Source organism: Myotis daubentonii, chromosome 18 (assembly GCF_963259705.1).
Source record: "Myotis daubentonii chromosome 18, mMyoDau2.1, whole genome shotgun sequence".
In the NCBI taxonomy this organism is placed as follows: Eukaryota; Metazoa; Chordata; class Mammalia; order Chiroptera; family Vespertilionidae; genus Myotis; species Myotis daubentonii.
The window spans coordinates 41,953,937-41,981,229 of record NC_081857.1 but is presented as its reverse complement, the minus strand read 5'-3'; the positions used below and the strand labels follow the sequence as shown (position 1 = coordinate 41,981,229).

At 52.0% G+C, this 27,293-nt stretch overlaps 1 protein-coding gene across 3 annotated transcripts in view; it reads right to left on the bottom strand.

Moving 5' to 3' along the window:
* FRRS1 (ferric chelate reductase 1) overlaps nt 1–27,293 on the bottom strand; it is a 34,920-nt gene that overhangs the window by 1,210 nt on the left and 6,417 nt on the right. The window contains exons 1-15 of one of the 3 annotated variants that reach the window (XM_059675126.1): nt 22,648–22,852; nt 15,895–16,090; nt 14,666–14,802; nt 13,347–13,441; nt 12,864–13,011; nt 11,390–11,572; nt 10,211–10,309; nt 9,195–9,342; nt 7,495–7,608; nt 6,541–6,653; nt 5,752–5,838; nt 3,043–3,140; nt 2,750–2,808; nt 1,695–1,838; nt 400–461 (exon numbers count right to left, since the gene is read on the bottom strand). In XM_059675126.1, the coding sequence (XP_059531109.1) occupies nt 400–461; nt 1,695–1,838; nt 2,750–2,808; nt 3,043–3,140; nt 5,752–5,838; nt 6,541–6,653; nt 7,495–7,608; nt 9,195–9,342; nt 10,211–10,309; nt 11,390–11,572; nt 12,864–13,011; nt 13,347–13,441; nt 14,666–14,802; nt 15,895–16,090 (1,683 nt within the window). In that variant the 5' untranslated portion in view covers nt 22,648–22,852. The other 2 variants (XM_059675125.1, XM_059675127.1) reach the window with 2 other exon arrangements.

The window sequence follows — 27,293 nt, the reverse complement described above, 5'->3', positions numbered from 1 at the left end:
TTTGTCAACCCTATATCATAAAAGCCTAATATGCTAAGTTTCCAGTCATCCATTCAACCAATCAAAGTGTAATATGCTAATGATATGCTAAGGCCTCTCGACCAGTTGCTATGATGGGCACTGACCACCAGGGGGCAGACACTCCGACCAGTAGGTTAGCTTGCTACTGGGGTCCAGCCAATCAGGACTGAGCGAGATGCGCTGGACACGCCCTGGAGCCCTCCCATAGTCCCTCCCCCACTGGCCAACCTCCCATGTCCCCCCTGGCCCCGATTGTGCACCCGTGGGGTCCCTTGGCCCAGCCTGCACCCTCTCGCAATCTGGGCTGAGGGCCCCCCCGCAAGTGCACAAATTTCATGTACCAAGCCTCTAGTAAAACTATAAACAAGAAGGACTTACTTCTGCCTCAGCCATGGTAAAGGTCTGCATAATCTGAATTCTAGTGTCATCCAGTATTTCAACTGCCAAGAGCAAAAACATGGGTCGGTAAGGCCCGTGGGTGTGCAGGCGAACACTTGCGCAGCGAGGCTCATGGGGAGGGTTTGCTGAGTCTGTTCTCCCATTTCCAGCTCCCGGGACATTCCAAACGTCCCCAATAGTAAGGCTCTCACACTCCGGACGGGCACTTAAACATGCTCTTTTCTAGGCAATTCCAACCAGATCAAACCCCCAACAATACAAGTGTGAAGTACACTTTTTTTTTTCTTTTTTATATTTTTTATTGATTTCAGAGAGGAAAGGAGAGGGAGAGAGAGAGAGAGAGAGAGAGATAGAAACATCAATGATGAGAGACAATCATTGATCGGCTGCCTCCTGCACGCCCCACACTGGGTATCGAGCCCACAACTCGGGCATGTGCCCTGCCTGGGAATGGAACCATGACCTCCTGGTTCATAGGTCGATGCTCAACCACTGAGCCTCACCAGCTGGGCAGTACATGTGTCTTTTAAACAACAAGCCCCAGCTCCGTGGTCAGCAGAAGCCCGACTATATATGTATTCCTATCAGAAACTAAATACGCAGGAGTATTCAGCTCCCAAAAGCCACCGACTCCTAACGTCACAACATGCTACATTAGCAACAAAGAGGTTGGGCTCGGAGAGGGACACCTTGATTTATCACTGGGGGGTGGAGGAGGGGCGCAGAATACTAGACAGGGCACCAAGGACACAGCCCAGACTCCACACTGGTTGGACATCTCTCCACCCTCGGGCTCCAGGGCAGTGCCCTGCCTGGGACAGACAGCTGGGCAGAGTCAGCCCCTCCCCCGTGGCTCACTCATGAGCCGGCTGTGTCCGACGGGCAAGGCCAGCGGAGGTAGCGCCCCATAAACTATCAGAAGGGAACAGCTGTCTGCAGCCCTGCCCTGGGCTGACTCTGGGCATCCCTGCTTCCTCCGGCTCGGGGTCCCCCCCAGGCATGTGGGGCTCCCTGTGTCCACTGCCTCCCAGCCAGACCCACGCAGCACACGTCCTCACGACGACGTCCTCCCTGAAGCCTGCAGTCGGCCCTTCTGTTTTACCCACAATTTATCATCCTGACAAACACGAAAGAGAAAGGCAGGAAATGCCCACAGTTTCTAGCCCTGAGTGATCGGGCAGGAGTGTTCAAGGCGCTCCCGGGAGCAGCCCCCCTTAGTATCGGGAACCCGCCCGCTCTCCACCGGCTCACGGGACAACGATTCCGGGCAGTACCTTTGCGCGAGAGGCGGTACGCGTGGACCTCCAGCACGATCTCTGCCCCCACGTGCCAGGCGACAAACCCCAGCATCACGTAGGTCTTCCACGGGCCGGGAAGGGCTAGTCCCGGCAAATCCATCCCCAGGAACATCGCCGCCACTGCGTGCAGAGGGAAACAGAGCCACGTGTGTATTTCCATGGAGTCGCCACCAAGAGAGGTCTCTGTGTGTCTACACTACATGCAGAGGGAAACAGAGCTACATCTGTACGGCATGTCCATGCAGTCGCCACCAAGAAGGTCTCTGTGTGTCTCCATGCACGCGGGTTGTAGCAGAGGACACGTGTCCAAAGAGTTGAGTGAATAAAATCACTATTTCAGGCTCAACAGTTACTCCGTGTTTCCTAGTCTTAGGACTAGACTGGGAGGGTCAGAGGAGAGACTGTAGCGATGCTCTAAAAAAGAGGCGGCTGCACTTTGCAGGTGTCAAGGCTGCGGTGGAAGGGAGACCAGTACGGAAACCAGTGGCGACTGCGCTCCCTTTCCACCAGGAGCCCCACGGGACACGGAAACGGGAGGGAAGCGGCGCCAGTTCAGAAACTTGTTACCAAGGCAGCAAAACACGGGAAAGTCAGACCCGACTCTGCAAACCGCCTTCTAGGAGAGGCACCATCCCCGGAGGAGGGGCCTGGAGACAGAGGCCTGGGACGCCCCCTCCAACCCCCACCCAAGGCCCAGCTCAGCCCAGCCCACAAATGACCCATCACTTGAGCTCCTCAAACAGTTGGCAGCCAGCAGCGTTTATTCTGTTTGCAAAGGCAAAAGCTAAAAAAAAGTCTTAAAAGGAAAGTTTTAATGTCATTTTAAAAACCCTAAGCTTAAAACTGAAATAATGACTTAAATAGCTATCTCGAGAAATTACTTTCTGGATTTCAATGTTTTAAGGCTGATTTCTCCTCAACAACCAATCACTCCGATCACTAATGCACCTAAAAAGGCTTTACGCCCAATTACAACTTGCATCGTGGGCGACCGGCAATCATATGTGAATGTCGGCATCACAGCCACTTACCTGCCACGATTCTAGCAGCTGTTCCCATCCCCCAGTGCGTCCAGTTAAACAGGTGCCTCCTGCCACAATAAAGAAGCCAAAGGATCCTTAAAAGGGACGGAACCACCGTGAATTCCCCAGAGACCCCCCTACTGCCTAGGAATGAGACATCTGAAATCTACTTTAAAGCTTTTAAGTAAATAGAATTTATCACTGAATTTCACAAAATGCAAAGTGCTTCTGCTTGAAAAGAGATTCGTGTGCCGACGAATGCCCGGCACGTGAGGAGCGCCGTATAGCAAGGCTGCGAGTACCTGGGGTCGTGTAGAGGTGGCCTCATGGCTGCCAGCAGGGGCTGCAGAACCGCCAGGACCAGCACCACGCAGCCGAGGTAGGGGTGGTAACCTGCACGCTGAGAGAGGGACCCCACGTTAATGCTCTCGCTCCCGCCCTCGATTCACACCCACAAGTTAGAAATAATACACATCTATGCATTCTTCATGCTTGCCTGTAGCTTTAAACATTGGAGGATGGTGATGACACAGTGATGCTGATGATGACAGTGATGATGGTAATGATGACAGCGATGGAGGTGATGGTGGTGGTGGTGGTGATGGTGGTGGTGATGATGACAGTGATGGTGGTGATGATGGTGACAGTGATGTTGATTATGATGACAGTGATGGTGGTGATGATGATGACAGTGATGTTGATTGTGATGACAGTGATGGTGGTGATGATGACAGTGATGGTGGTGATGATGGTGACAGTGATGTTGATTATGATGACAGTGATGGTGATGATGGTGACAGTGATGGTGGTGATGATGATGACAGTGATAGTGATTATGATGACAGTGATGGTGATGATGATGACAGTGATGGTGGTGATGATGGTGACAGTGATGTTGATTATGATGACAGTGATGGTGATGATGATGACAGTGATGGTGGTGATGATGGTGACAGTGATGTTGATTATGATGACAGTGATGGTGGTGATGATGATGACAGTGATGTTGATTATGATGACAGTGATGTTGATTATGATGACAGTGATGGTGGTGGTGATGATGACAGTGATGTTGATTATGATGACAGTGATGGTGGTGATGATGACAGTGATGGTGGTGATGATGGTGACAGTGATGTTGATTATGATGACAGTGATGGTGGTGATGATGATGACAGTGATGTTGATTATGATGACAGTGATGTTGATTATGATGACAGTGATGGTAGTGGTGATGATGACAGCGATGGAGGTGATGGTGGTGGTGGTGGTGATGGTGGTGGTGATGATGACAGTGATGGTGGTGATGATGGTGACAGTGATGTTGATTATGATGACAGTGATGGTGGTGATGATGACAGTGATGGTGGTGATGATGGTGACAGTGATGTTGATTATGATGACAGTGATGGTGGTGATGATGATGACAGTGATGTTGATTATGATGACAGTGATGTTGATTATGATGACAGTGATGATGGTAATGATGACAGCGATGGAGGTGATGGTGGTGGTGGTGGTGATGGTGGTGGTGATGATGACAGTGATGGTGGTGATGATGGTGACAGTGATGTTGATTATGATGACAGTGATGGTAGTGGTGATGATGACACTGATGTTGATTATGATGACAGTGATGGTGGTGATGATGACAGTGATGGTGGTGATGATGATGACAGTGATGTTGATTATGATGACAGTGATGTTGATTATGATGACAGTGATGGTAGTGGTGATGATGACACTGATGTTGATTATGATGACAGTGATGGTGGTGATGATGACAGTGATGGTGGTGATGATGATGACGGTGATGTTGATTATGATGACAGTGATGGTGGTGATGATGACAGTGATGGTGGTGATGATGGTGACAGTGATGTTGATTATGATGACAGTGATGGTGATGATGATGATGACAGTGATGGTGGTGATGATGGTGACTGATGTTGATTATGATGACAGTGATGGTGGTGATGATGATGACAGTGATGTTGATTATGACAGTGATGGTGGTGATGATGATGACAGTGATGCTGATTATGATGACAGTGATGGTGATGATGATGACAGTGATGGTGGTGATGATGGTGACAGTGATGTTGATGATGATGACAGTGATGGTGATGATGATGATGACAGTGATGGTGGTGATGATGGTGACAGTGATGTTGATTATGATGACAGTGATGGAGATGATGATGGTGATGATGATAGTGATGGTGATGGTGTGATAATGGTAGTGGTGGTGGTGATGATGATGACAGTGATGTTGATTATGATGACAGTGATGGTGGTGATGATGATGACAGTGATGTTGATTATGATGACAGTGATGGAGATGATGATGGTGATGATGACAGTGATGTTGATTATGATGACAGTGATGGAGATGATGATGGTGATGATGATAGTGATGGTGATGGTGTGATAATGGTAGTGGTGGTGATGATGATGGTGGTGATGATGACGGTGGTGGTGGTGGTGGTGGTGATGATGACAGTGATGTTGATTATAAGGACAGTGATGGAGATGATGATGGTGATGGTGTGATAATGGTAGTAGTGGTGATGATGATGGTGGTGATGGTGACGGTGGTGGTGGTGGTGGTGATGATGACAGTGATGTTGATTATGAGGACAGTGATGGAGATGATGATGGTGATGATGATGGTGATAATGGTAGTGGTGGTGATGATGACGGTGGTGGTGGTGGTGGTGATGATGGTGATGGTATGATGATGTCCTTCACACCAGGCACACACTGCACACACTCATGCTCCACGCTCGGTTATGAATAACCCACTTTTAAAAACGGGGGAACTGAGGGTCAGAGACACCAGTAACGGGTCCAAGGACGTGGCTGTGGCGTCACCCACGCACAGAAATATCTGTTTGCCCATCGACTGAGAATAAAACAGCAATCTCCAAAAAAACAAACAAAAAAAAAACAGCAATCTCCTTTGACGCTCAAGTGAATTTAAAGGAAAACACCCAGTGTAAGGTACTTACGCTACTCCAGCCTCCTCGGTAAATGAAAGGCAGGATGAAAGCAAGGCAGGTGAGGAAGGAAGTAATTAGCATGAGCGCCCGATGCACCTGCAAGGGTGAAATGACAGTGAGAAGGGAGTTACCTGAGCCAGAGAAAGGACTTGGTGTTACCATGGGGACAAGACCATGGGATGAGATTCCCCGAAGGAATGCTTGATTGACACCTGACATGTGGCACACGAAAGACAAGGTGTGTTCTGCTTTGTTTTGGGGGGTACCGACTGACCCCCGCCTCCTGGTCCCAGACAAAGGGGGCAACATGAAAAGAAACGCTTCTAGTTCCCATCCCCCCCCCCAGAGGAGACAGGTGACCTTGACCGGGGAGTCTGACGCGGATTGGCGCAGCACCCGGAGGACAGACCCCTGTGGACACACAGGAAGCCCTCGCGATTTCCCTCCCTGCCCTCTGCCTTCCTTGCCCGTCTGTGCTCGGTGCAGCTGGACATGCAGGTCAGGGTCCTGCGGGTCCCAAAGTCTACGTCACACAGGGAGGCACGCGGCCCTGGCACGTCCTCCAACCTGCCCGAGCCCTGCCTAAAGTCGCCGCTGTTGTGACCTCTCTCAAGGACCTTGTGTCTGTTCTCAACTGGTCAGGAAACCAAAGGGCAAGAAGAAGAAATTATTAGGATCCCGAAACCACAAAACTATGCCACACACACACCAAGGGAAAGGAACCCACATAGTTCATGTGTTTGCTTGCTGCACCGTACAGCTAGTACGAAACCGCATGGACCTTCTCCTCCCGCCTACCTGGAACCAAGCGGATTCGCCGAAGAGAGGCCGGGACAGAACGGGCTTGAAGAACCGGGCAATGATGACACCCACGCTGACGGCCGTCATCCAGCTCACAAGCATCAAGGCCCCTGCAGGGAAGATGCGGTGGTGACATCACCAACTCACCCTGCTATCCTGCAGCGACCACGCCACGGGCTCGGAAAACAGACACCGCCAGCAAAGTACATTCAACTGCCATGGCACACCCTCAAAACACCCGGATATCACAGCTTTCACTCTCACCACGACTGCTTCTAACAGCTAACACTTCCATAGCCCTACTATGTGCAAGGCACAGTCTCTAAGTGCTCCCCGTGAACTAACCTAATGGATCTTTACCACAATCCGATGAAGTGATTACAATTATTATTATTCCAGTTTTGCTGGATGGGGAAACCAAGGCAGAGATGCCATGTAAGTCGAGTCCATCCTGGCTTGAGCAATCGTACCCTTAACCATTGTGCTACTAGAGCCCGAGTCACCTTGGAACCGTCTCACCTCTCACTCCAAAAACCAGTGAAAAAACCAATAGGTGCCCCGGCCGGGTGGCTCAGTGGATTGGAGCATCGTCCCACACACCAAAAGGTTGCGGGTTCAGTTCCCTGTCAGGGCACAAGCCTGGGTTGCAGGCTCGATCCCCGGTGGGGGGCGTGCAGGAGGCAGCTCATCGATGTTTCTCTCTCATTGATGTTTCTATGTCTCTCCCTCTCTCCCTAAAATCAATAAAAACATATTAAAAAATAAAAATATTTTTAAATGTTTTTTACAGAAAGGTAAATACTGCTAACTGCACGTGTGAATGGTCACACAGAGATTTCTAAACAGTTGCTAACTTCTGTTCGCCACGGCTCCTACCCCAGCCAGCACCGAGCCACCAGGTAAGGTTATGGGCGGAGTGAGGATGCAGCACACACACAGGGAGCAGCTCACCATGAGCCCTCAGCAGGGGCGGGGCCCGAGATGCTCCCACGTCCTGCGGATCACCTGTCACCTCATGTTTTTCATATGTAATCAGAGGCTGCTGGGAGTGTCTATAAATTCGACCTGAAATTATAAAAAAGCAGGAAAAAAAAAAAAGATGAAGAAGAATTACTTCCTCAGAAGAGAAGGAATGAAAAGACTGTGTCAGGACCTGGAAACAAAACTTCTCAAAATAATAGAAAATAAATATCAACAGAGATGCCCTTCATATGCAAAAGCAACCTAAACCCAGATGCAAGGTCACATGACCTTATTGGGGAAAAAAAACTAAAGAAATAATTTAGCCAACCAAGACATGAGGCTGGGAAGGTGGGAGTTACAGTGAGACACCCACAAACAATGTTTCAACCAAATAATTACCGTTAATGTGACCACAAATGATTGAAAATAGCAAGGATAATTCTTGAAAGAGAATACATGTGAAAACTAATCTAGAATTCTAGATTAAACCGACAGAAACTGGGCCTGAGAGAAAGACAAGCACATTTTGATGCTCCATTATGTGGCATTGATCGACTGGGACTGGGTTTGACTAACAAACCAAAGTCCCAAAGAAAAGTGATGTGCACAGTTTGAGAATGGGTTATCATATTATTGTTCATTATGTATAACTTTAAGTCTGTGGATGTAGTGTTATTCCTGTTAGTTTGTATTCGTGAGTATGGGTGTGTGTGAATTCCTACCTTCTGAGAATCTACCCTACAGAAATACCCTTTACCCAAAGGTATATGTACAAGAATGTTCACGGAAATTTGTTTTATGCTAGCCAAAAAAATTTAAACAAGCTGAATGGTCATCATCAGGAGAATCAGTAAATAAATTATGGAGCGTAGATTATTTTTAGAAAACAATGTGTATCAAAAAGAATAAAAATAATTAAGAAATTTGATTATATATATATATATATATATATATATATATATATATATATATATATATTATATATCTTTGGCCAAAACAAAAATACATATTAGACCACAGACTACAAGGCAATAATTTCCAAAAAGATGTAACTTTATAGGAAACCAGGTATATCATCTATCCAAAATGCAACAAAATCAAACATTAACAATAAAACGCAGAAGAGCAATGGTCCCCCTAGATCAGTGATGGCGAACCTATGACACGCGTGTCAGAGGTGACACGCAAACTCATTTTTTGGTTGATTTTTCTTTGTTAAATGGCATTTAAATATATAAAATAAATATCAAAAATATAAGTCTTTGTTTTACTATGGTTGCAAATATCAAAAAATTTCTATATGTGACACAGCATGGGAGTTAAGTTAGGGTTTTTCAAAATGCTGACATGCTGAGCTCAAAAGGTTCACCATCACTGCCCTAGATATTTATAAAATGACTTTCCTCGCTCTTCCGGCTTCTTATACCTGGCCCAAATGCTGCTTACCAGCCAGAAATTCACTTCCATCGTGAGCATGTGGCCTGATGGCGTAGTTGACCCTACCTTTGCCTAGTTTCTAGGGAAATGAAGCTTAAAGGCCAACCAAGGTCAAAAGGGAAGGCAAGATGGAAGAGGGTTTTGGTAACTCTTTACCCGCAAGTGTAAATATTTTTTAAATGGGGGGAGGGGAGAAGAGAGAGAAGAAAAAAATCTTGAAAAGGTGGTTTTTATCAATACATAGTACTTACCATCCTTGGCTGCACCAGTTGCTAGAAATATGTAGTAGCTTGTGTTTAGGTCAAATCTATTCTCAATGCCAGGAAGGGTGATGTTTCTTCTGAAAGAACATTGCATCCCGCCATCCTCCAGCCTCCAGGCCATATCCTCGAGGGCGTCCTACAAGCACACAGTGGGTCTCATCAGCGCTTCCCCAAGATTTGCTAAAAACCCGATGTGATCGCAGTCCTGTCCGTCCAAGCTCCTTTCTCTGAGACCCTCTGTGCACGTCTGGTCTGCGCTGGCCTTGCTCCTCCACTTCCCCTTCAAAGAGTACAACAAACACTACCTCCCAGTCTGTCTTGATCTCACTTGGCAAAAGTATTATTTTTACTTTGAGTCAAAACCCCAAAATTCCTCTCCCCAAGAGAGAACCTTTGGCAGGCATAAAAAACTCCATCTGGCCACTAACAATCAGAAACATTGAACAAACAATAGCAAGTAGCCCTAGCCGGCTTGGCACAGCATTTCACTGTGTGTATGGATATCCAAACATCGCGCCCGGCCGGCGAGGCTCAGTGGCTGAGCGTCGGCCTAGGAACCAGGAGGTCACGGTTTGATCCTCGGCCGAGGGCACATGCCTGGGGTTGCAGGCTCGATCCCCAGTGTGGGGCGTGCAGGAGACAGCCAATTGATGATTCCCTCTCATCATTGATGTTTCTGTCTCTCGCTCCCTCTCCCTTCCTCTCTCTCTAAAAAAAAATAAAAATCAATCAAAACATTTTTTTAAAACACATCATGATGCACGCCTTAAATACACATAAACTTTATTAAATATATATGTATATCTAGTAAAAAAAAAAAATAAGGCAAAGTGCAGAAAAGCTTTCCCAGAGTGTTATGAGAGAGGAACCCTTCGGCGAGGCCCCTGCTCGGGCCCGACTAACTGAGGGTTCGAGGCCACCTTGCCACACAGACGTGCCGCTGTGAGCCGCGTGGCCAGAGGGTGGGCAGGCCAGGTAGAGGCTCCCAGAACTTTGACACCTACCCAGGAGTCCAGGGCAGGGTGGCTCCGCCCCGTCAGATGGGCAGGTCGGATGCTCACGGTCTGGTCCCCATGAATACACAGGTAAGCGTCATCGTCGCCCTGGAGAATGATGGGAAGGGAGAAGAGTCTAAAGGAAGTTCAACGCTGTGCTTTTAAGTCCTTAATAAAAATCAAATAGTATTTGGTATTCTTAAGTAATTTACTGGCAGCCTTCAATGATACTATGGCTGTCCGATTTAGGAATCAATAGGATTTTGTTATAATAGGAAAGCAATACAATTTCATTATAAAAAACAGGCTAAAATACACTTAACATGTTTATATGCCCATAAACCCATCCCCAATTGAACACCACGGTTAATGCTTTCATATATATTCATCCAAATCCATTTATATTTATACCTATATCTTTCTCTCTCTCCAAATAGAAAAATACACAGTTTTGTTACCTGTTTTAATTTATCATGAATGTTATTCTGGATACTTATTTCTATGTATATATATATATATATATATATATATATGTCTTGAACGTTTTCATGACTGTAAATGCGCTATATTATATCGGTTTTGGGGGGGTAGCCTTCAAGATGGAAGGCACTGTAATCCAATATTGCTAATATTGTACACATTCAACACCCACTAGGGTAAGCGTTCCGTATGGAGGCCACAACGTCTGAGCTCAGGGAGGCGTTCTTCGCCGGTCTGATTCCCACGTGTCCTTTCATCTCTAACGTTCTCTAAACTCAGATCTCATTTCAATTACTACCAAAGGGCAGGCTGCCTCTTCAAAGCACCTGGCATCATTCCAAGGTACAAGCCAATCTTCTGGCTCTCACGTTACTGTGCGTAGATTTGGTTCTTTCGCCTAGTCTAAGTCGCTCCCCCTCAACTACCCAGCAAGGTGTTTTATGGGCCGTGGTCGCTAAGCTCCTTAAACAAGACCCAAGAACAACCCGTTAATCTTACACTCAACTCGGAATTAGCCCAGCTCAAGGTAAGAAATTTGGAGTCGCCGTGAATGACACCAGGACTCGACAAACCACAGCACACAGGCTCATTCAGCCTCAGCACCCGCCCTCCCTCCCACCCCTCCCTCAAGGGCCATCATCTGACCCGGAACAAACAGCTGGCCCCCCGGGACTAAGGTCACCCCACGGACTCGTGAGAGGTACCCACCATCCACCGGTCGTGGGAAAGCGCGAAGGACAGGTAGCCTTTACTGGGGCCGCTCATCTCCACCGTCACCGACTGGTCGTCCCGCGTGAAGGACAGGAAGAGGCAGGTGGCCTCCTTCGCTGGGTCGCAGGCCGAGGGGCTCCGCACACAGAACTTCTTGCTCCCGCAGCCCGAGGCGCTGACCTGGGAAAATGAGGGGGCGGGGCTTCGTGATCAAACCGGCCGTTCATCCCAAAGACAGAAGAGCCCCTCCCGGGGCACAGGTCCTAACGGACCCCCTTTCAGAACAGGACCCAAATTAAGGGGGCAGGAGACAGGCCCCACATTAGAAATGACCCGGGCAGTTGTGTTCAAGGTCATGAACTTTTCAGCGTAATTTCTTTTAATTAACATTTGGAAGGCACAGTAGTTGGACTGTAATTGTGCTCGAGTATTAAAGTCCCTTTAATACACAAATAGTTCATGTTAATTATGTTCCCCAAGGAAGGCCCGGGGAAATTCTAGAAACTCCTCAGGAGTGTTTAAGCCCACAGGGACAGTCTTGCCTGCAGGGCATCCTCCAGTTTCCAGAGGTGCAATTTAAAAATCAAACAGGCAAAACCTTTGCAAAATTGTGTATTTAGACCCTGGACTCTGCCTCTAGCATTTGGTTCAAATTTGATATTAAAATAATATAAGAGCCCTGGCCTGTGTGGCTCAGTCGGTTGAGCATCGTCCTGTGCACAGAGAGGTCACTGGTGCGATTCCTGGTCAGGGCACAGGCCTGGTTGCAGGTTCATCCCCAGTAGAGGGTGTGCAGGAGGCAGCCGATTCATCATTCTCTCTCATTAATGTTTTTCTCTCTCTCGCTCTCTCTCTCTCTCTCTCTCTCTCTCTCCCTTCCTCTCTGAAATCAATACAAATATATTTAAATATGTATTTAAGAGCTCTACCACTACTTCAAGATTGTGCTCCACTTTCCAAATCTTGTCTGAATAGAGCTTAAGCTTTAAGCTCCCACTCCATGTTTCATATTTGGTGGTGGAAAGAGAGAGAGGAGGGAGGGAGAGAGGAAGAGAATGGAAGGAAGGAGGGAGGGAGGGAGGAAGAGAATGGAAGGAAGGAGGGAGGGAGGGAGGAAGAGAATGGAAGGAAGGAGGGAGGGAGGGAGGAAGAGAATGGAAGGAAGGAGGGAGGGAGGGAGGGAGGGAGGGAGGGAGTTTCTTGCTGCTGCTTCCCCAGGTCTCAGAGGAACTGCATCCCGCCGGTAGGGACTGTGTCAGTGTGGTGGCCGCACTGGGAGGTGCAGGGCTGGGCCCCCCCCTCTAACCTGCAGCCCTAATGCTGGAGGAGGACCTCCCTCCTCCTGAGACCCGCCTGCTGCCACCACCGCTCAGGGCTGCTGCTTCTCCTCACAGGGCCCTGAGCACGGAACCCCAGCTCCCAAGGAGGGCTCCCCTAGACTGCGTTTGGGGACCCACAGGAGGCGACTCACTGGTTTGGTGAGACGGGAGACTGCAGGTGAGGCTGGCGAAGGCGCTGGTGTGGTCCCAGGTGTTGAAAAGGGCGGGGCCTTCGGCTGTGAAATGACAGGACTAGGAATCCTCACCCAGTAGCTTTTATACTTCTCCAAGACAGTGGCCCTGAAACGCAGAACCGGGGCATCAGCCAGAACCCCAACTGCGGACCAGCAGGCAGATCAAAACTTCCAAGGTGTGAGAAGGAGTTCAGAAGGGACACGCGACTTAGGAGTGCCTACCAGATCTCTGATGGCTCTCTCCCTCCTCCTCCTCCTCCTTCTCATCCTCCTCCTTCTCCTGATTCTGCTCTTCCTCCTCCTCCCCCCTTCCGCTCCTCTTCTCTACTCTGACTTGTCATTGGGGGGCACGCTCCCAACGTCAGGCCAGAGACTAAACTGCACGATCCCCCCGACATGCCAAGACTGCACACCCTCATTCACCTCGGTCTCTGTACTCACAGGAACTGCACGTGGTTGGGGGCGCTGCCGGGGGCGTCCCAGTAGACTCTCACTTCTGTCTTCTTGTGCGCACTGGTGTGGCTCACCGCTGACCCCTGTGATGAATGGAAAAGAGCTCTCCGTCAGCCCCTGGCCGGCTCAGCAGGGCCGGAGCGGTCTCATTTGCAAAGGGGCTTATTAGTGCGCGGCCTCGGCCGCTGGTAGAGACCTTTCTATTAGAACAGGGCCTCGCGTACCCAGTACATGCAGGTTGACTGGGGAGACCAGACTAGTCTGGCTCTGAATAAATCCCAGTCCGCAGAAATGCAAGAGCTAAGGAGAGCCCGGCCGAGGTGGCTCAGTGGTGGAGCGTCGACCTATGAACCAGGAGGTCAAGGTTTGCTTCACGGTCAGGGTACGTGCCCCGCTTTCAGGCTCGATCCCAGTGTGGGGCGTGCAGGAGGCAGCCGATCCATGATTCTCTCTTATCATTGATGTTTCTCTCTCCCTCCCTCCCTCTCTCTGAAATCAATAAAAACATATTTTTTAAAAAAAGGAACTAGAGAGAGTTATGAATACTAGGTGCATTTGGCTTGCTATTTCATTTATACTATAAATGTATATTCCTTTCATTCATACATGCAACTAGTACACAGAAGACTCATCAAAAGAAAAAGTATTCCCGCCTCCAAATAGGTGGTGATTATATTTGCATAATTCCTTTCTCTCAATCTTACCTCCCTCTTCCTTTCACCTGGCAGACGCCCTGTGGCCCAGCTTTGGGGTCGGGTCCTCCGAGCAGCTCCCTCTCCATCCCCTCGAGCTTGGGTGTGGCTCCCTAGCTATGCTTCCCCCGTCCTGTGGGTGCACACTGTTCTACTCATGTGTCTGTCCTACATCCATGTCCTATCCATGTGCCATGTCACGCGTGTCCGCATGCTTTACTCGTGTCCCCGGCTATGAGCCCTCCAAGACAGTTCCTGGGATAATAAATGCTTACTAAACAAACGAATGAATGATAAAAATTGAATTTCCGTCCCTCTCTAGAACTCTATCTTCAACATTTACACCTTCCAAAATCAACACGCTGAGTCAATAGCACATGAAGTATTAGGAGGCATACACTATTCAAGCTCTGCCCTGCCTTTCCTAGGATGCGCATGTGTAAAGTAGATTGCCAGTAGTAAAACGGGGGAGGGGGGTGAAGGGGGAGTTGGGTCACTGGGCATCTGTTTAGATGTTTGCATCACGTGGGCGATGTCGTTTATCTTGCACGCGCCACCCTCCTGTGACAAGGCCCGTGGAAACAGACAGAAACCGATTTTAAACCAGCCACAAACCTGCTTATCTCCGCAAGTCAGAAGCTGGGACTCCTGGCTGTCAATCAGCGTGAAGGAGCCCACAGGAGCGCCGCTCAGATCCTCAGCATCCCGGGCCTCGATGAGAAAGCCTTTAAACTCCGGCCCCGACACCGTAACTGTGGCAACAGAGAGACGGGGAAGAGGTTTGGCACTGCCCAGAGGGAACTGCTGGAGGCGCGGCCGGGTTCCAACGGCTTCCACACACAGAGCTTCCCCAGGAGAGGGCACGGCAGCGACCGTCCCCTAGACACAGCTCCAGGCTCGGCTGCACGGGACAGTCTCTGCGAGAGACATTAACCACCGTCCCGCGGGGAGAGGTGGGCCATGGTCAGGCCCATGAGGCCAAACTAGTGTGGAAAACGCTGGATGAAAGTAATGCTGTTTCTTCACCGCGAATCCTTAGGCCCTGTACCGTCCTACCACGCAGCATGCAACGCTAAGAAGCCTGATATATGCACGTAAAGTGTGCTTTCCGAATACTCTTCTGGGTAGAGAGTGCTGGGAATAGTTGCAGGAAGTGGAGTTTGCAGAATGCTGTTCGAGATACACCTTTAGCCAGTCCACATTTTGCCAGAAGAATCAAGGAACTACTAGTATAAGAGATTACACTGTATCAAGAAAGAGAGCCCTAGCCGGTTTGGCTCAGTGGATAGAGAGTCAGCCTGCGGACTGAAGGGTCCCAGGTTTGATTCCTGGTCGGGGCACATGCCCGGGTTGCAGGCTCGACCCCCGGTAGGGGGTGTGCAGGAGGCGGCAGATCAATGATTCTCTATCATCATTGATGTTCCTATCTCTCTCTCCCTCTCCCTTCCTCTCTGAAATCAATAAAAATATATTTAAAAATTAAAAAAGAAAGAGAAAGGCTCAATAAAAAGGAAAAAGAAAGATAAGGGTTTATGCTATCTCAAACCAAATAAAATAAACTTTATTTTCCTTTCTGTGGAATAAATAGTATTGTTCATGACAACACATTAAACATGATAAGCACATGTTTGAAAACCAGCCCTGAATGGGGAGCAGACATACTACGTAGGTCATTGAGCGTCTGTAGCAGCTAAACACACGCGTGGGAAGCGTGGGGTGAAGACGATGGCGTCTACCGAACAGGTGAGGGGCCTCCCTGGGACTGGGACTCCGACGGCGACAGCCCCTCAGGTGCAGCGGGAGGGTGAACCTCAGCCTGTGAACGGGGAACCCCGCACGCGTACCTTCGATCTGGTCTCCCGGCATGAATGTCGTCCGGGCCACGGCCACGCTGTGGACGGGGTCGGAGCGCGGGGCGTGGCCGTGTCTGGGGACCATGTCCCCGCAGGACTCCGTCACTCTGCCGCTGGGATAGCCCGCCACCAGGCTGAGGCGCAGCAGCAGCAGGAGGGCCCCCGCGGTGCGTCCGGGAGCTGCCATCTGCACAGGAAGATGAAAGGGCGTTATTTTCAGAGGCAACTGAGATGAACGCTAGAAGCTTCCACACGCAGGACAGGGGAGCCAGAGAGCCACTTGCTTTCAGCCGGCAGCTCCCCGAATCCTCAACGACGGGCCACAGAGGAAGACGGTGGGTGGCGTCTCCACGGGCTGGACCCCAGCTCCACCTCTTACGCGGTGAGGCTCGGAGCAAAGCCCCCGAAAGCCTGCAGGGCCTCACGGCTTCCTGCCCCGGCGCCGCACAGGACGAAGACAGCTGGGAGTCTGACCGGGAAGGACCGACTCGTCCAATAAAACCAGAGGCTTTATTCCGCGTCACCTAGAGAGCTTAGCGAGCTCACAGGAGCTGCTGCTGGATGCAAATGCGTCCCCTGAGCGCATCTGGCCCCTTCTCCGAGCCCCTGCGCTATCATGATGGCACGGCGGGGGGAGGGGGGGTGGTTAATTTGCAATCTTGGAAAGTGACGGCGACAGACCACCCATTGCAAGAGGCAATCTTTCTGTTCCCTGCGGCCCAGAGGCCTTGGATTAGGAAGCGCCATTGTCAGCCAGGTGTTTCTCCTGCATCCAGGTGAGGCCCTCCGGCCACCGGCCTCACAGGCACCACCGGCCTCACAGGCACCACCGGCCTCAGGGGCACCACCAGCCTGACCGGCACTGGCTCCTCAGGCCCACCTCCCTGTGCGTGTCTAACCCAAACGGCAAACCATCCCGGGCTGGGGATGAACAGGTCCCTTTGCTGGGGGCAGACCTGCCTTTGGGACCAGGTAATATTCTCTTGAGAAGATCCGAGTCATGGCTTTCACCAGATGGCCGTGGCCCAGCTGCCACAAAACTAACGGCAGGACGGGCCACGCGCCTAGAGAATGGCCCCGAGGGCGGGGCCGGTCCCGTCGCACAGACAGTCACTGGGCGCTGACCTCTGTGGGTGGAGCGGCAGCCAGGCTGGGTCTCTGCTCCCTGCTGTGCACGAAGGAGCTGGATACCATCGTGAGGTCACGGGACCCCTGGCTTGGCTGCCTCATCTGCAGAACCCCGGCCGTGAGCCGAATAAACGCAGGGCCACCTCCCGCCTCCCAGGATGATTCCAGAAGGCACGGTGGGCACGCAGGCTGGGAACCGTGAGAGGAGAAAGCAGAAGACAGGAAGGGAAGTGACTCAGAGGCGCCCACCTGCCAGTCACTAGGAAAATAGGACATGTCCTAGCTGGTGTGGCTCAGTGGATAGAGCATTGGCCTGTGGACTGAAGGGTCCCGGGTTCAATTCCAGTCATGGGCACGTGCCCGGGTTGTGGGCTCAATCCCAGTAGGAGGCGTGCAGGAGGCAGTCGATCCATGATCGTCCCTCATCATGGATGTTTCTCTCTCTCCCTCTCTGAAATCAAAAAATTTTTTTAATTTACTTTAAAAAAGGAAATAAAATATGACAAACAAGGTCAGCGAGGGAATAAACAGGAGTGAGTCCCTGGCTCCGGGTTGGGTGCCACCGCCCAGGGGGAGGCTGTTTCCATGTCTGTGGCCAGTGACGCTCCCGGGATGATGGCAGGACACTCTTCCTTCAAAGGACACATTCGCCGCATCGGCCAATCTGGGCCCCGGGACCACACAGGGGAGAGGGTAGGGCAGCGGTGGGCAAACTACGGCCCGCGGGCCGGATCCGGCCCATTTGAAATGAATAAAACTAAAAAAAAAAAAAAAAGACCGTACCCTTTTATGTAATGATGTTTACTTTGCATTTATATTAGTTCACACAAACACTCCATCCATGCTTTTGTTCCGGCCTCCGGTCCAGTTTAAGAACCCATTGTGGCCCTCGAGTCAGAAAGTTTGCCCACCCCTGAGGTAGGGGGTTATTCGTGGAAGCGTGTGCGCTAAGCCCTGGGCTGTGCGGAGTGAGCGGTGAGCGAGAGGCCGCCTCCCAGCCAGCGGGACCAGCTTCGCGGCAGAGGAGAGGGCCGGGCTGGGCATGGGCGCTGCAGCGCGCAGACGGGGACCAGCTCCGATGATCAGAACTGTGAGTCCTGCTCTGTTAACCTGATGGTTCTGTTCGATTAGAGCAGCGGTTCTCAACCTGTGGGTCGTGACCCCTTTGAGGGTTGAACGACCCTTTCACAGGGGTCACCTAAGACCATCGGAAAACACACATATAATTACATATTGTTTTTGTGATTAATCACGATGCTTTAATGATGTTCAATTTGTAACAGTGAAAATCCATCCTGCATATCAGATATTTACATGACGATTCATAACAGTAGCAACATTACAGTGATGAAGTAGCAACGAAAATAACTTTATGGTTGGGGGTCACCACAACATGAGGAACTGTATGAAAGGGTCGCGGCGTTAGGAAAGTTGAGAACCACTGGATTAAAGAAAGCACATCCTCGCCTGCTGGGAGCTGTGCGCCCTGGGACAGGGGAGCTCACATCGGAATGCGGTCCATCCTCCTGAGAACTGCCTGTCATCATGGAAAGACTGACAACCTCGTGGCCGAAATGATCTAGTCCCGGAGGCACCTGCTCTGTACAACCCCCAGCCCCTATGGCCTGTCATCTGGTCCCGGGTGCCCAGAGGCGCCCGCCCTCCCCCCACCCCCCGCCCCGCCCCAGCCCGCATGACTTGTAACCTGTGATTATCTGGAGTCTACTTTCCCACGCCTGTAATCCCTACTTCCCCACATCATCTTTGTCCTTCTACCCAATGTAAGCAGCTGGCTTATGGGGGTTGAACTGGCTCAAGTAGTGACAGGCAGCCCGGACGCCTCGGTTGTCCGGTTACATTTCCACTTGACATCACTGCCCCCTCCCCGGGGAGGTAGGCAAGTCCCACGAGGAGCCGCGTTGCACGACGAGCAATGTGAGTGGGGGCATGACTGCGACAAAGGCTGCCGTGTGCATGAACCTAATTCAGAAGGCCCAGCCACTCTCCGAGTCTGGGAGGCCAGGCAGAGATCTGGCTCGGGAAACAGAGCTCCTGAAGAACCAGGGTCAATTCCTAACTGTTTTAGTTCAACGTCTACAAACACTAGGTTGTCGGTAAATCGTAGCTGCCCGTATCTACCACCCCTGCTGCCTTCCCGGCACCAGCAGGGGCCCACTTCTGACACTGTTGCGGTGAGACAGCTGGAACGCTCACCTGCTCCTGTTAACGTAAAAAACCCATTGAAACTGTAAAGAATTTGTGTGAGTTTATTTGAGCCAAACTGCCGACATATGTATGCCGGGAAGCAGAACCTCAAAGAATTGAGATAATGCTCCGGAGAATGGCGGGTTACATCTGTATTTATACATTGAAATCAGAGGAGGGACATAGGTGGGTTACATGGAATCCATTGGTGACAGATTAAGGAGGAGGGAGAAAGCAAAGCGGGAAACCCCTGGGATTGGATAAAAAGTAAAATGATGGACACATGCTTAGGTCGGTGCAGGATCAATTAACATGATAATGAAGGAATTTGTGGCATTCGGCTGTGCCCCAGGGGCTCCAGAAAAAAAGGAAGTTACAAGTTACCCAGACATTTCAAGAGTATGTTATCATAGATGCAAAAAGACAGATAGGCTCAGTTAAGGTAAAGGTTGACCTTGTCAGAGAAGATACCGGCCTAGGACGTAACTGCCCACCATCACTGCTTTTAAAGTTTAATTTCAGACCATCCTTGTGGTGACTTTAGGTCTCTGAGTTTGCAAGACCACCACGCAGGCCTCCCCTGAGCTGGTCAGGTCAGCATGTGGCCCCTTTCGTCCACACTCCTTTCATCCTCGTCTCCTGCGCTCACCTCCCAAAATAGTCCAGACCCTTGCTTCCTGCTTCCCCGGCAATTTAACTCTCACGTCCTACAAACCCCCAAATCCAGGACTAATTGACCTTGAAGCTGAATCTCAAACTGCAGGGGAACTGAAAAATGAGCCAAGTATTTCCACTTCCCCAGACGACATCGATGTCTCCGGCTCCGTTCTCACGGCGGGCAGCACAGGGAGGACGATTTTAAGAAATTCACCGCTGAATGGGTCCGGTGGGAACATGATTTCCTCCCACCCCTCCCGGTTCCTCCGGCTGCACTGACAACCAGGTGAACGCCAGGCGGGTCAGCAGGAGGAAGACAGGTGCCGCCCGAGACCCAGAGCCCCGAGTGCGGGGCCAGTTCGGCGAGAGCCATCACCTTCACTGCCAGCCTCAGCTGGAGGCAAAAGGAGAGCTTCCCTGAGCCTCTCCGGTGTCTTCCTGCAGCTACACTAACTGACCGGGATGTTAGGGTGACCCCCTCTTCCCACCCCTCAGGGCACATGCTCCCGCCAGAGGCACCAGCCCACGGGACCCCTCACTGTTTTCCCGTTCCCTGCAGACCCGTGGACGCACAGGGGCCACCCTACCCGACCAGCTCAGAGGCCTGAATGGGAACTTGCTGAGTACACGCAGTTGGTGGTGGCGGGCATGTCCTGGGCTAGAATCTCCACGGCAAAGTCAGCCTCTACCTTGACTGAGCCTGCCTGTGTCTTTGGCATCCAGGGCAGCATTCCTATGGAAAGTCAGGCTAAATTCCCTTTTCCAGACCCCTTGGGGCACAGCCTGTGGGCGGGCACAGAGCCTGGAATCCTCTCACTGTTATTGTTATCGCGTTAGTTGTTGGCTATTAACTACCCAGTACTCACCCCTGTGAAAGACGATCACTTCACCTTCTACCCCACCTTTTACCCCAGCCCAGAGGCCTCCCCGATTTGCTTTCTCTGCCTCTCTAATCCGTCCCCGCTGGAGCTCACCCAACCCACTTCCGTCTCCTCTGATGTGAGGTATGAAACAAGGTGAGGAACTGCCATTCTCCGGGAGAGCTTCATCCCGACCCATTCAGCTCTCTGCTTCCCCGAAATGGTCAGCTTGGCTCAGATAAACTCGTAAGAATTCTTCACAGGTTTGGACGTTTCTGACGGCGACCATTTAAAATGCCATCAGCTACTGCGCCCTGAGAGCGAACAGTGTGGCCCTGGGAGTCACAGGCCTGGGCCGGGCCCAGCGGTCACCGAGGGACCTCGGGCAAGTGACCTCAGCTCACCGGGCCTTCGCTCTCTCGTTCTGAGAGACGGTGGGAGCCACATCCAGGGCTTCCGTGAAGATTGCAGAGCCTCTGTGAACCCTCCGCACAGTACCTGCCGCAAAGCAGGTCCCCATTAAAGATGGGCCTGCGCCTTCGGTGTGGCTCAGTGGACAGAGCGCCGCCTGCGGACCAGAGGGCCCCGGGTTCGATTCCGGTCGAGGGCACATCCCTCGGTTGCAGGCTCCTCCCTGACTGGGCCCTGGTCAAGACACGTACAGGAGGCCACCAATCGATGTGTGTCTCTCACATCAATGTCCCTCTCCATCTTTCCCTCCCCCTCCCACTCTCCCTAAAAATCAATGGAGACACATCCTCGGGTGAGGATTAACAAGAAGATGGACTGAAATCTCACCTGACTCCAACACGCCCGACTCCACCACCTGCGGGACCTCTCTCTTTCAGAGCCTCCACCCACTCCCTTGTCCCTAATGAAAAACCCATCTCGGTTTCCTCCCACAACTGGAGATGCGCCTCTGGGCCAATTCCTGGAGGCGGCCGCCCTGTCCTGGTGGATCGGTCACCGCAGCCAGCAGCCCCCGTGGAACAGCGCTGGTGGCGACCTGGTAGGACTCACCCCTTCACACAAAACCGTCCTGAAAGGCTGGCTCCTGATGTCAACAAGCCGACAGGCCAGGTCTAGTCCCCGCCCTGCCCACCGAGGCCGCTCCCTCTGCTCCACCTTTTAATTCCAAGAAAAAAGAAAATCTCTGAACTGAAGAGTTAGCTTAGTGAAGCAACGCTCCTGACAACTCATTTACAAACGGAAACACCCCCACTGCCCCTGGGCAGCGTGGCAAGATGCAAAAGAAAAAAAAAAGGAAAAAAATTAAGGGCAGAGTTCACAGCTTTAAAGCTGCACCCGGGCGAGGGTGGGGGTGGAGGGAGCTAAAATTCCTACCTTAAAAGACACTTAAAAAAAAACCAAGTGAGGCCCTCAGTCACCTTCACACAGGTGACTACGTCATGCAGAGTGAATATAAAAGGGAGTTCCCACAGTTTAAAAGTTAAACCATAAAACACGTGGGTGAACAGCCATTGCCTGTCAGGCTCCACACAGCTCCACTCTCAGCCCTCCCGTGGGACGAAAGCTCACAAGTCAAAGTCACCGGGACCCGGTCAGTGGGCGCTCGGACCTCCAGACGGGCTCCGGGAGGCAGTTTGCTCACGGAGCACCCTCCCCTGCCCCCCCCACCCCCCCCACCCCCCCCACCCCGGCCAGTGCTGTCACCTGGCTGAGTTCAACTTTTACAAACGTTTCCACGCTTTGCAACGAGCTGGGACAGAAGCGGAGAAGACACCCTTACCTTGGGAAGGAGGCGCCGGCCAGCTTCCGGCTCCGCTACAACTCGGATCGCGTTTCAGCCGGTGGGTGGGGCCAGCGGATGCCCATGAAGACGGGCAACTTCCCAAACCCAAGCCCAAGCCCAAGCCCAGCTGCAGAACTTGACCTGCAAGACGGGCCCTTGAGGGCGCGGGGTCTGAGCTGCACATTCTGTTCCACACCAAGGAACCTTTTTCTTTCTTTTTTTGCCAACTGGTCATTGTTTTTCTGAGAGAATTAGGATTTTGTCTTTAGCTACAAAAGCATGTGAAAACAGGCTATGGGATGCGAAGGCAAGCGAAAGAACCTGCTTGCCATTAGGTAGGGTGAACCAGATTCAGCAAATTAAAATATAAGACACCTGATTAAAATTCGAATTCCAGATAACCAATCATTCCTCAGCGCCAGTGTTGTCTTACGCAATCTTGGCTGCGAATTATATTTTTTAAAGGGATCCGTTGTTTTCCCGAAATTCGAATGTACCCTGGCAGCCCTGTTACCCAGGAAATAACAGTAAATAGCAAACTCTTCCGTTCACTTCAAAAGACACAAGAGAGCCGGACTGCAGAGAACTGAAACTTGAACGTGTGAACGACACAGAGCAAAAGAACGATTTGACTTTGGATAATGTGCCCTGAAGTTGAGGAGTGCTGTTTCTTTTTAAGCCTTGAATCTTGTTTTTTTACAAGATTCTTTGGAGAGAAAAAAAAATGGGGCTGGAAAGGGAAGATGCATGTGACACTGAGACGCCCGGCCTCACACTGTGACTAACACACACACGCAGACGGGGAGAGGCAGGGCCGGGGCCTGTGAGCTCTGTAAACTCTAAAGCGATCCATCATAGGAGGCGATTCAGAGGGGGGAGCGCGCCACTGCGTTCATCTCTCTCCTTAGAACTAGTCCCCACTGACCAGAGCCCCTGGGCCCCTGCAGGGTGAGCGGAGGCTGGTTTCCACGGCTCCCAGCGGCTCCCAGTGGCTCCCAGTGGGAGAGGTGAGCAGAAGTCAGCTGACCCCAGAGCCCCTGCCGCCCCTCCGGCCACGGCGCCAGCAGCTAGAGCAGACGCTGTCCAGGAGGAGCCCCACTGAGCGGCACTGTGTGAGCCAAAAGCGGAGGAGAAAGAGCCAGAAGCAAACAGCTCTCACTGTGTTATCGCAGCCTCTCACCCCAAGCAGCACCACTCCGGAAGGAATGCGTTAATGGTGAGGCTTAGCACCGCCCAAAACCACCCTCTCCCGGCTTATCACTCCCCCAAAGGCCCGCTCTAGTCCCCTGTCACTGCCTCCCAGCTCCCCGCAGCCAGCCGGCTCTTTCCTCACCAGCCACTGGCCGGCTGTCAAGAGGAAGCCAAACTGACTGCAAACTGACCGCGATGTTCCGTGGAGCCTGGGCCTGAGAAGTGGGCCCGCTGGCCTCCCCCGGCCAGGCCTCCACATTGGTCCACACCACGGGGTCTCAGGACCACTCTGCGACCGTAAAAATCCCTGTGACCCAGCTGGTGCGGCTCAGTGGGTCGACCTATGAACCAGGAGGTCACAGTTGGATTCCGGTCAGGGCACATGCCGGGTTGTGGGCTCGATCCCCAGTAGCAGGCGTGCAGGAGGCAGCCGATCCATGATTCTCTCATCATTGGTGCTTCTCTCTCTCTCTCCCTCTCCCTTCCTCTCTGACATCAATAAAGATAAAAAGAGGCTGTGGAAGCCAGAGGACACCTTGCCGCCTGCAGGAAGGAGTCTTCAGAGAAGAAGGCAGGGGTGTTGCCCAGCGGACGGAGGAGAACACATCGGAGACAGAAAAAGGGGGCGACAAACACCACTTGTTTCACAGAATGTGTGGGACAGCACCGTGGGCTCCAAGGATGAATGATGACCCTAGACGCCCAGGGAAACGGGACGGGGCTGTGGCCGCCCCGCAGCGCCCAGGTGAAGGCAGGAGCAGTCCTTTCCCACAAGCCTCCGCTGCAGGGAGCCTGCGGGCAAACCCGGGGCTGAGCTCCTGCTGAGGCATCGAGAGCAAACCAGGCGAGCAAGCCCGACTCCACCTGGGACATGCGAGCTGAACCGTGTGGGCAGAGCAAGGGGCCCGGAAACGGGGCGCAGGCGGGGGGCAGTGGGCCAGCGAGTCTGAGAGTCTGACGGATGAGTCTGGATGGAGCCCAGGGCCCGGGTGCCCTTTCATGCGAGACCGGGCTGGCCTGGGCAAGTCAGGGCCTCCTGATGGGTAAAAGGCCACGCGCTCCACCCACCCCTCAGGCTTCCAGACGCCCAGGCAATGCCCAGCTGTCACCTCCCACTTCCCAGGGGCACAGCCGCCCCAGGCCCCACCCACGATCAGGTGGAGGGGCCACAGGAGGCAGGGATCCCCTGAGACAGAGGTCACTGGGGGCTACTTTTGAGTCTCTCTGCCTCAAACTGACTTATGGAAACCAAGCCACTGGGGGTCCGCGGGCGGCCCTCGCGCTGCCTGAACAGAGGGCCGCGTAGGAGGGAGGCGCGTTTGACAGCGAAGCGGCTGTGAGTCTGAAAGCGCAGGGACCTGGAGGGACCTAGCAGACAGCCTGGGCCAGACCAGCCTGGCCAGGAAGCCCAGGTTTGGAGTCAGTAACTGCGACCGTCCACAGGGGGGCAGTAGCTGCCAGGCAACTGAGTAAGACCAGCTGAGGGCCAGGTATCTTCCCACCTGGCACCCAGGCTGTTTTCTGTCTGATTATTGGAAGGAGAGGGGGTGACTGGTATCTTCCTACCCACCACCCCCAGCGCGACCCACACAGGTCACTGGATCCCTCCCCCCGCTCCTAGGACAGCAGCGAGGTCTTAGGGAGGGGAAGGGGGCCTGAAACAGGAACTTGGGGAGACCCTCCTTAGCAGATGCGGTTCCCGGGCTACCTTCCACCTGCTCTGGGGAAGAGCCAGGTGGTTCAGAGTTGACACGAATGGGGGGCTCCCAGGGGGAGAGAAGGTATCAAATATAAGGAGGATGTCGTGTCTGCAAACGAGATACTAAGGAGGAAGGCTTGGTGCCATGTACACGCCTACACACACTCACATGTTCGCATGCACGCTGCACAGCAGCTCAGCGTTAGCGTGACCCGTCGGAGCAGGCAGATCTGACATGGACGAAACAGGACAAAACCCTGTGGATCAGAATGTGTCAGGGAAGGCTGTATTACCAGAGAAGCTTGATTACCTGTGCCAGGTATAAACTCAGAAATATTTTTTAAATATCTATATATTTTTTTATTCAGAGAGGAATGGAGAGGGAGAGATAGAAACATCAAATGATGAGAGAGAATCATGGATCGGCTGCCTCCTGCACGCCCCACACTGGGGATCGAGCCCACAGCCCAGGTAAGTGCCCTGACCAGGAATCGAACCGTGACCTCCTGGTTCAGAGGTCGATGCTCCATCACTGAGCCACGCCGGCCAGGCACCTCACCTGGATTCTTGCGATGTGCCCCTCGCTACCCTCCCTGCTCACACGTTTGCCCTCCTGCCGACTGCTGTCCACCAAGTAGCCACAATGACGCTGTGGTCATTCTGCTCTGAAGCCCCAGGCGGGGCCTCACTCATGTCACCCAGAGTAAAGCTGAGTCCTTCGAATCTTCTACAAAACTCTATGCAGTCAGGCCTCTTGCCTCCCTGACCTTCTCTCCTACTCGGCTCCGGCCACGTGGGCTGCTCAGACTTTGTACTGACCAGCGACGTGAGTACACAGGGTGCTGGACAAATAAGAGGGGGGCTCTGCGGGGGGCGGACCAGAGCTGCTCCCCAACAGAGGCCTGCACACGCCCCGTCCCACAGCTCCGAGGGGCGTGGTCCCGCCCCAGGCGCTAAGCTCCAGCCTCAGGGATGTTCTCTCACGCTGGGGTTTGAAGGGTTCACAGCTGGGAGTGAGTGGGCCCACACCTGCTCTCCACGCCCTCCACAGCCTCGCCATTGGCCACAGCTGCCTGCTGACATCTGCCAAGAGGACAGTTAAAAATAGGCGGAGACACCCTCAGAGCGGTCAGTGATGGTACAGCCACCCGCGTTTGTTTGTCGGGTCAGTTGGCTCCCAACGTTTTCGCTTGTGAACCTTAAAAGAAACTGGAAATGCTATGTATCCTTCACGAATTTTCTGAGTTGACAACCTAATATTTTTTAATTTGTCTACAAGTGTCTTTATCCATGGGTTAATGTTACTGTAGTGCTAGTCTGAGCCAGGGTTTAGATAGGCCTGTTTTTCATTTATATTTATGGCACTAAAACACCTTGTTATTTTTTTATATATATAATATATTTTTATTGTTTTCAGAGAGGAAGGGAGAGGGAGAGAGAGATAGAAACATCAACGATGAGAGAGAATCATTGATCGGCTGCCTCCTGTGCACCTCCTACTAGAGATTGAGCCCGAAACCTGGGCATGGGCCCTTGACCGAAGTTGAACCCGGGACCCTTCAGTCTGCAGACCAACGCTCTATCCACTGAGACAAACCGGTGGGGCTAACCCTTGTTCTAATACATCAGTAGATGACAATGAAAGTGTTATTAGTAAACCTTAAAATATACTAAGTTCAGGCACAACCTGAGAGAGAAAAGGAAAATCGTGGGAAGGTGAAGTCACTGGAAGCAAAAGGGAAAATGCTTCGAGGAGGGAGGAGTCGATGAGGTCAGATGCCACGGAGCGGGTGAGCCAGGTGAGGAGACAGCATCCTGGGCACCACTGGCACCCTCAGCCGGGGCCATGGGGACAGAGCGCTGCATCCCCACGGGAAGCAGTTGTGCCCTCCAGGGG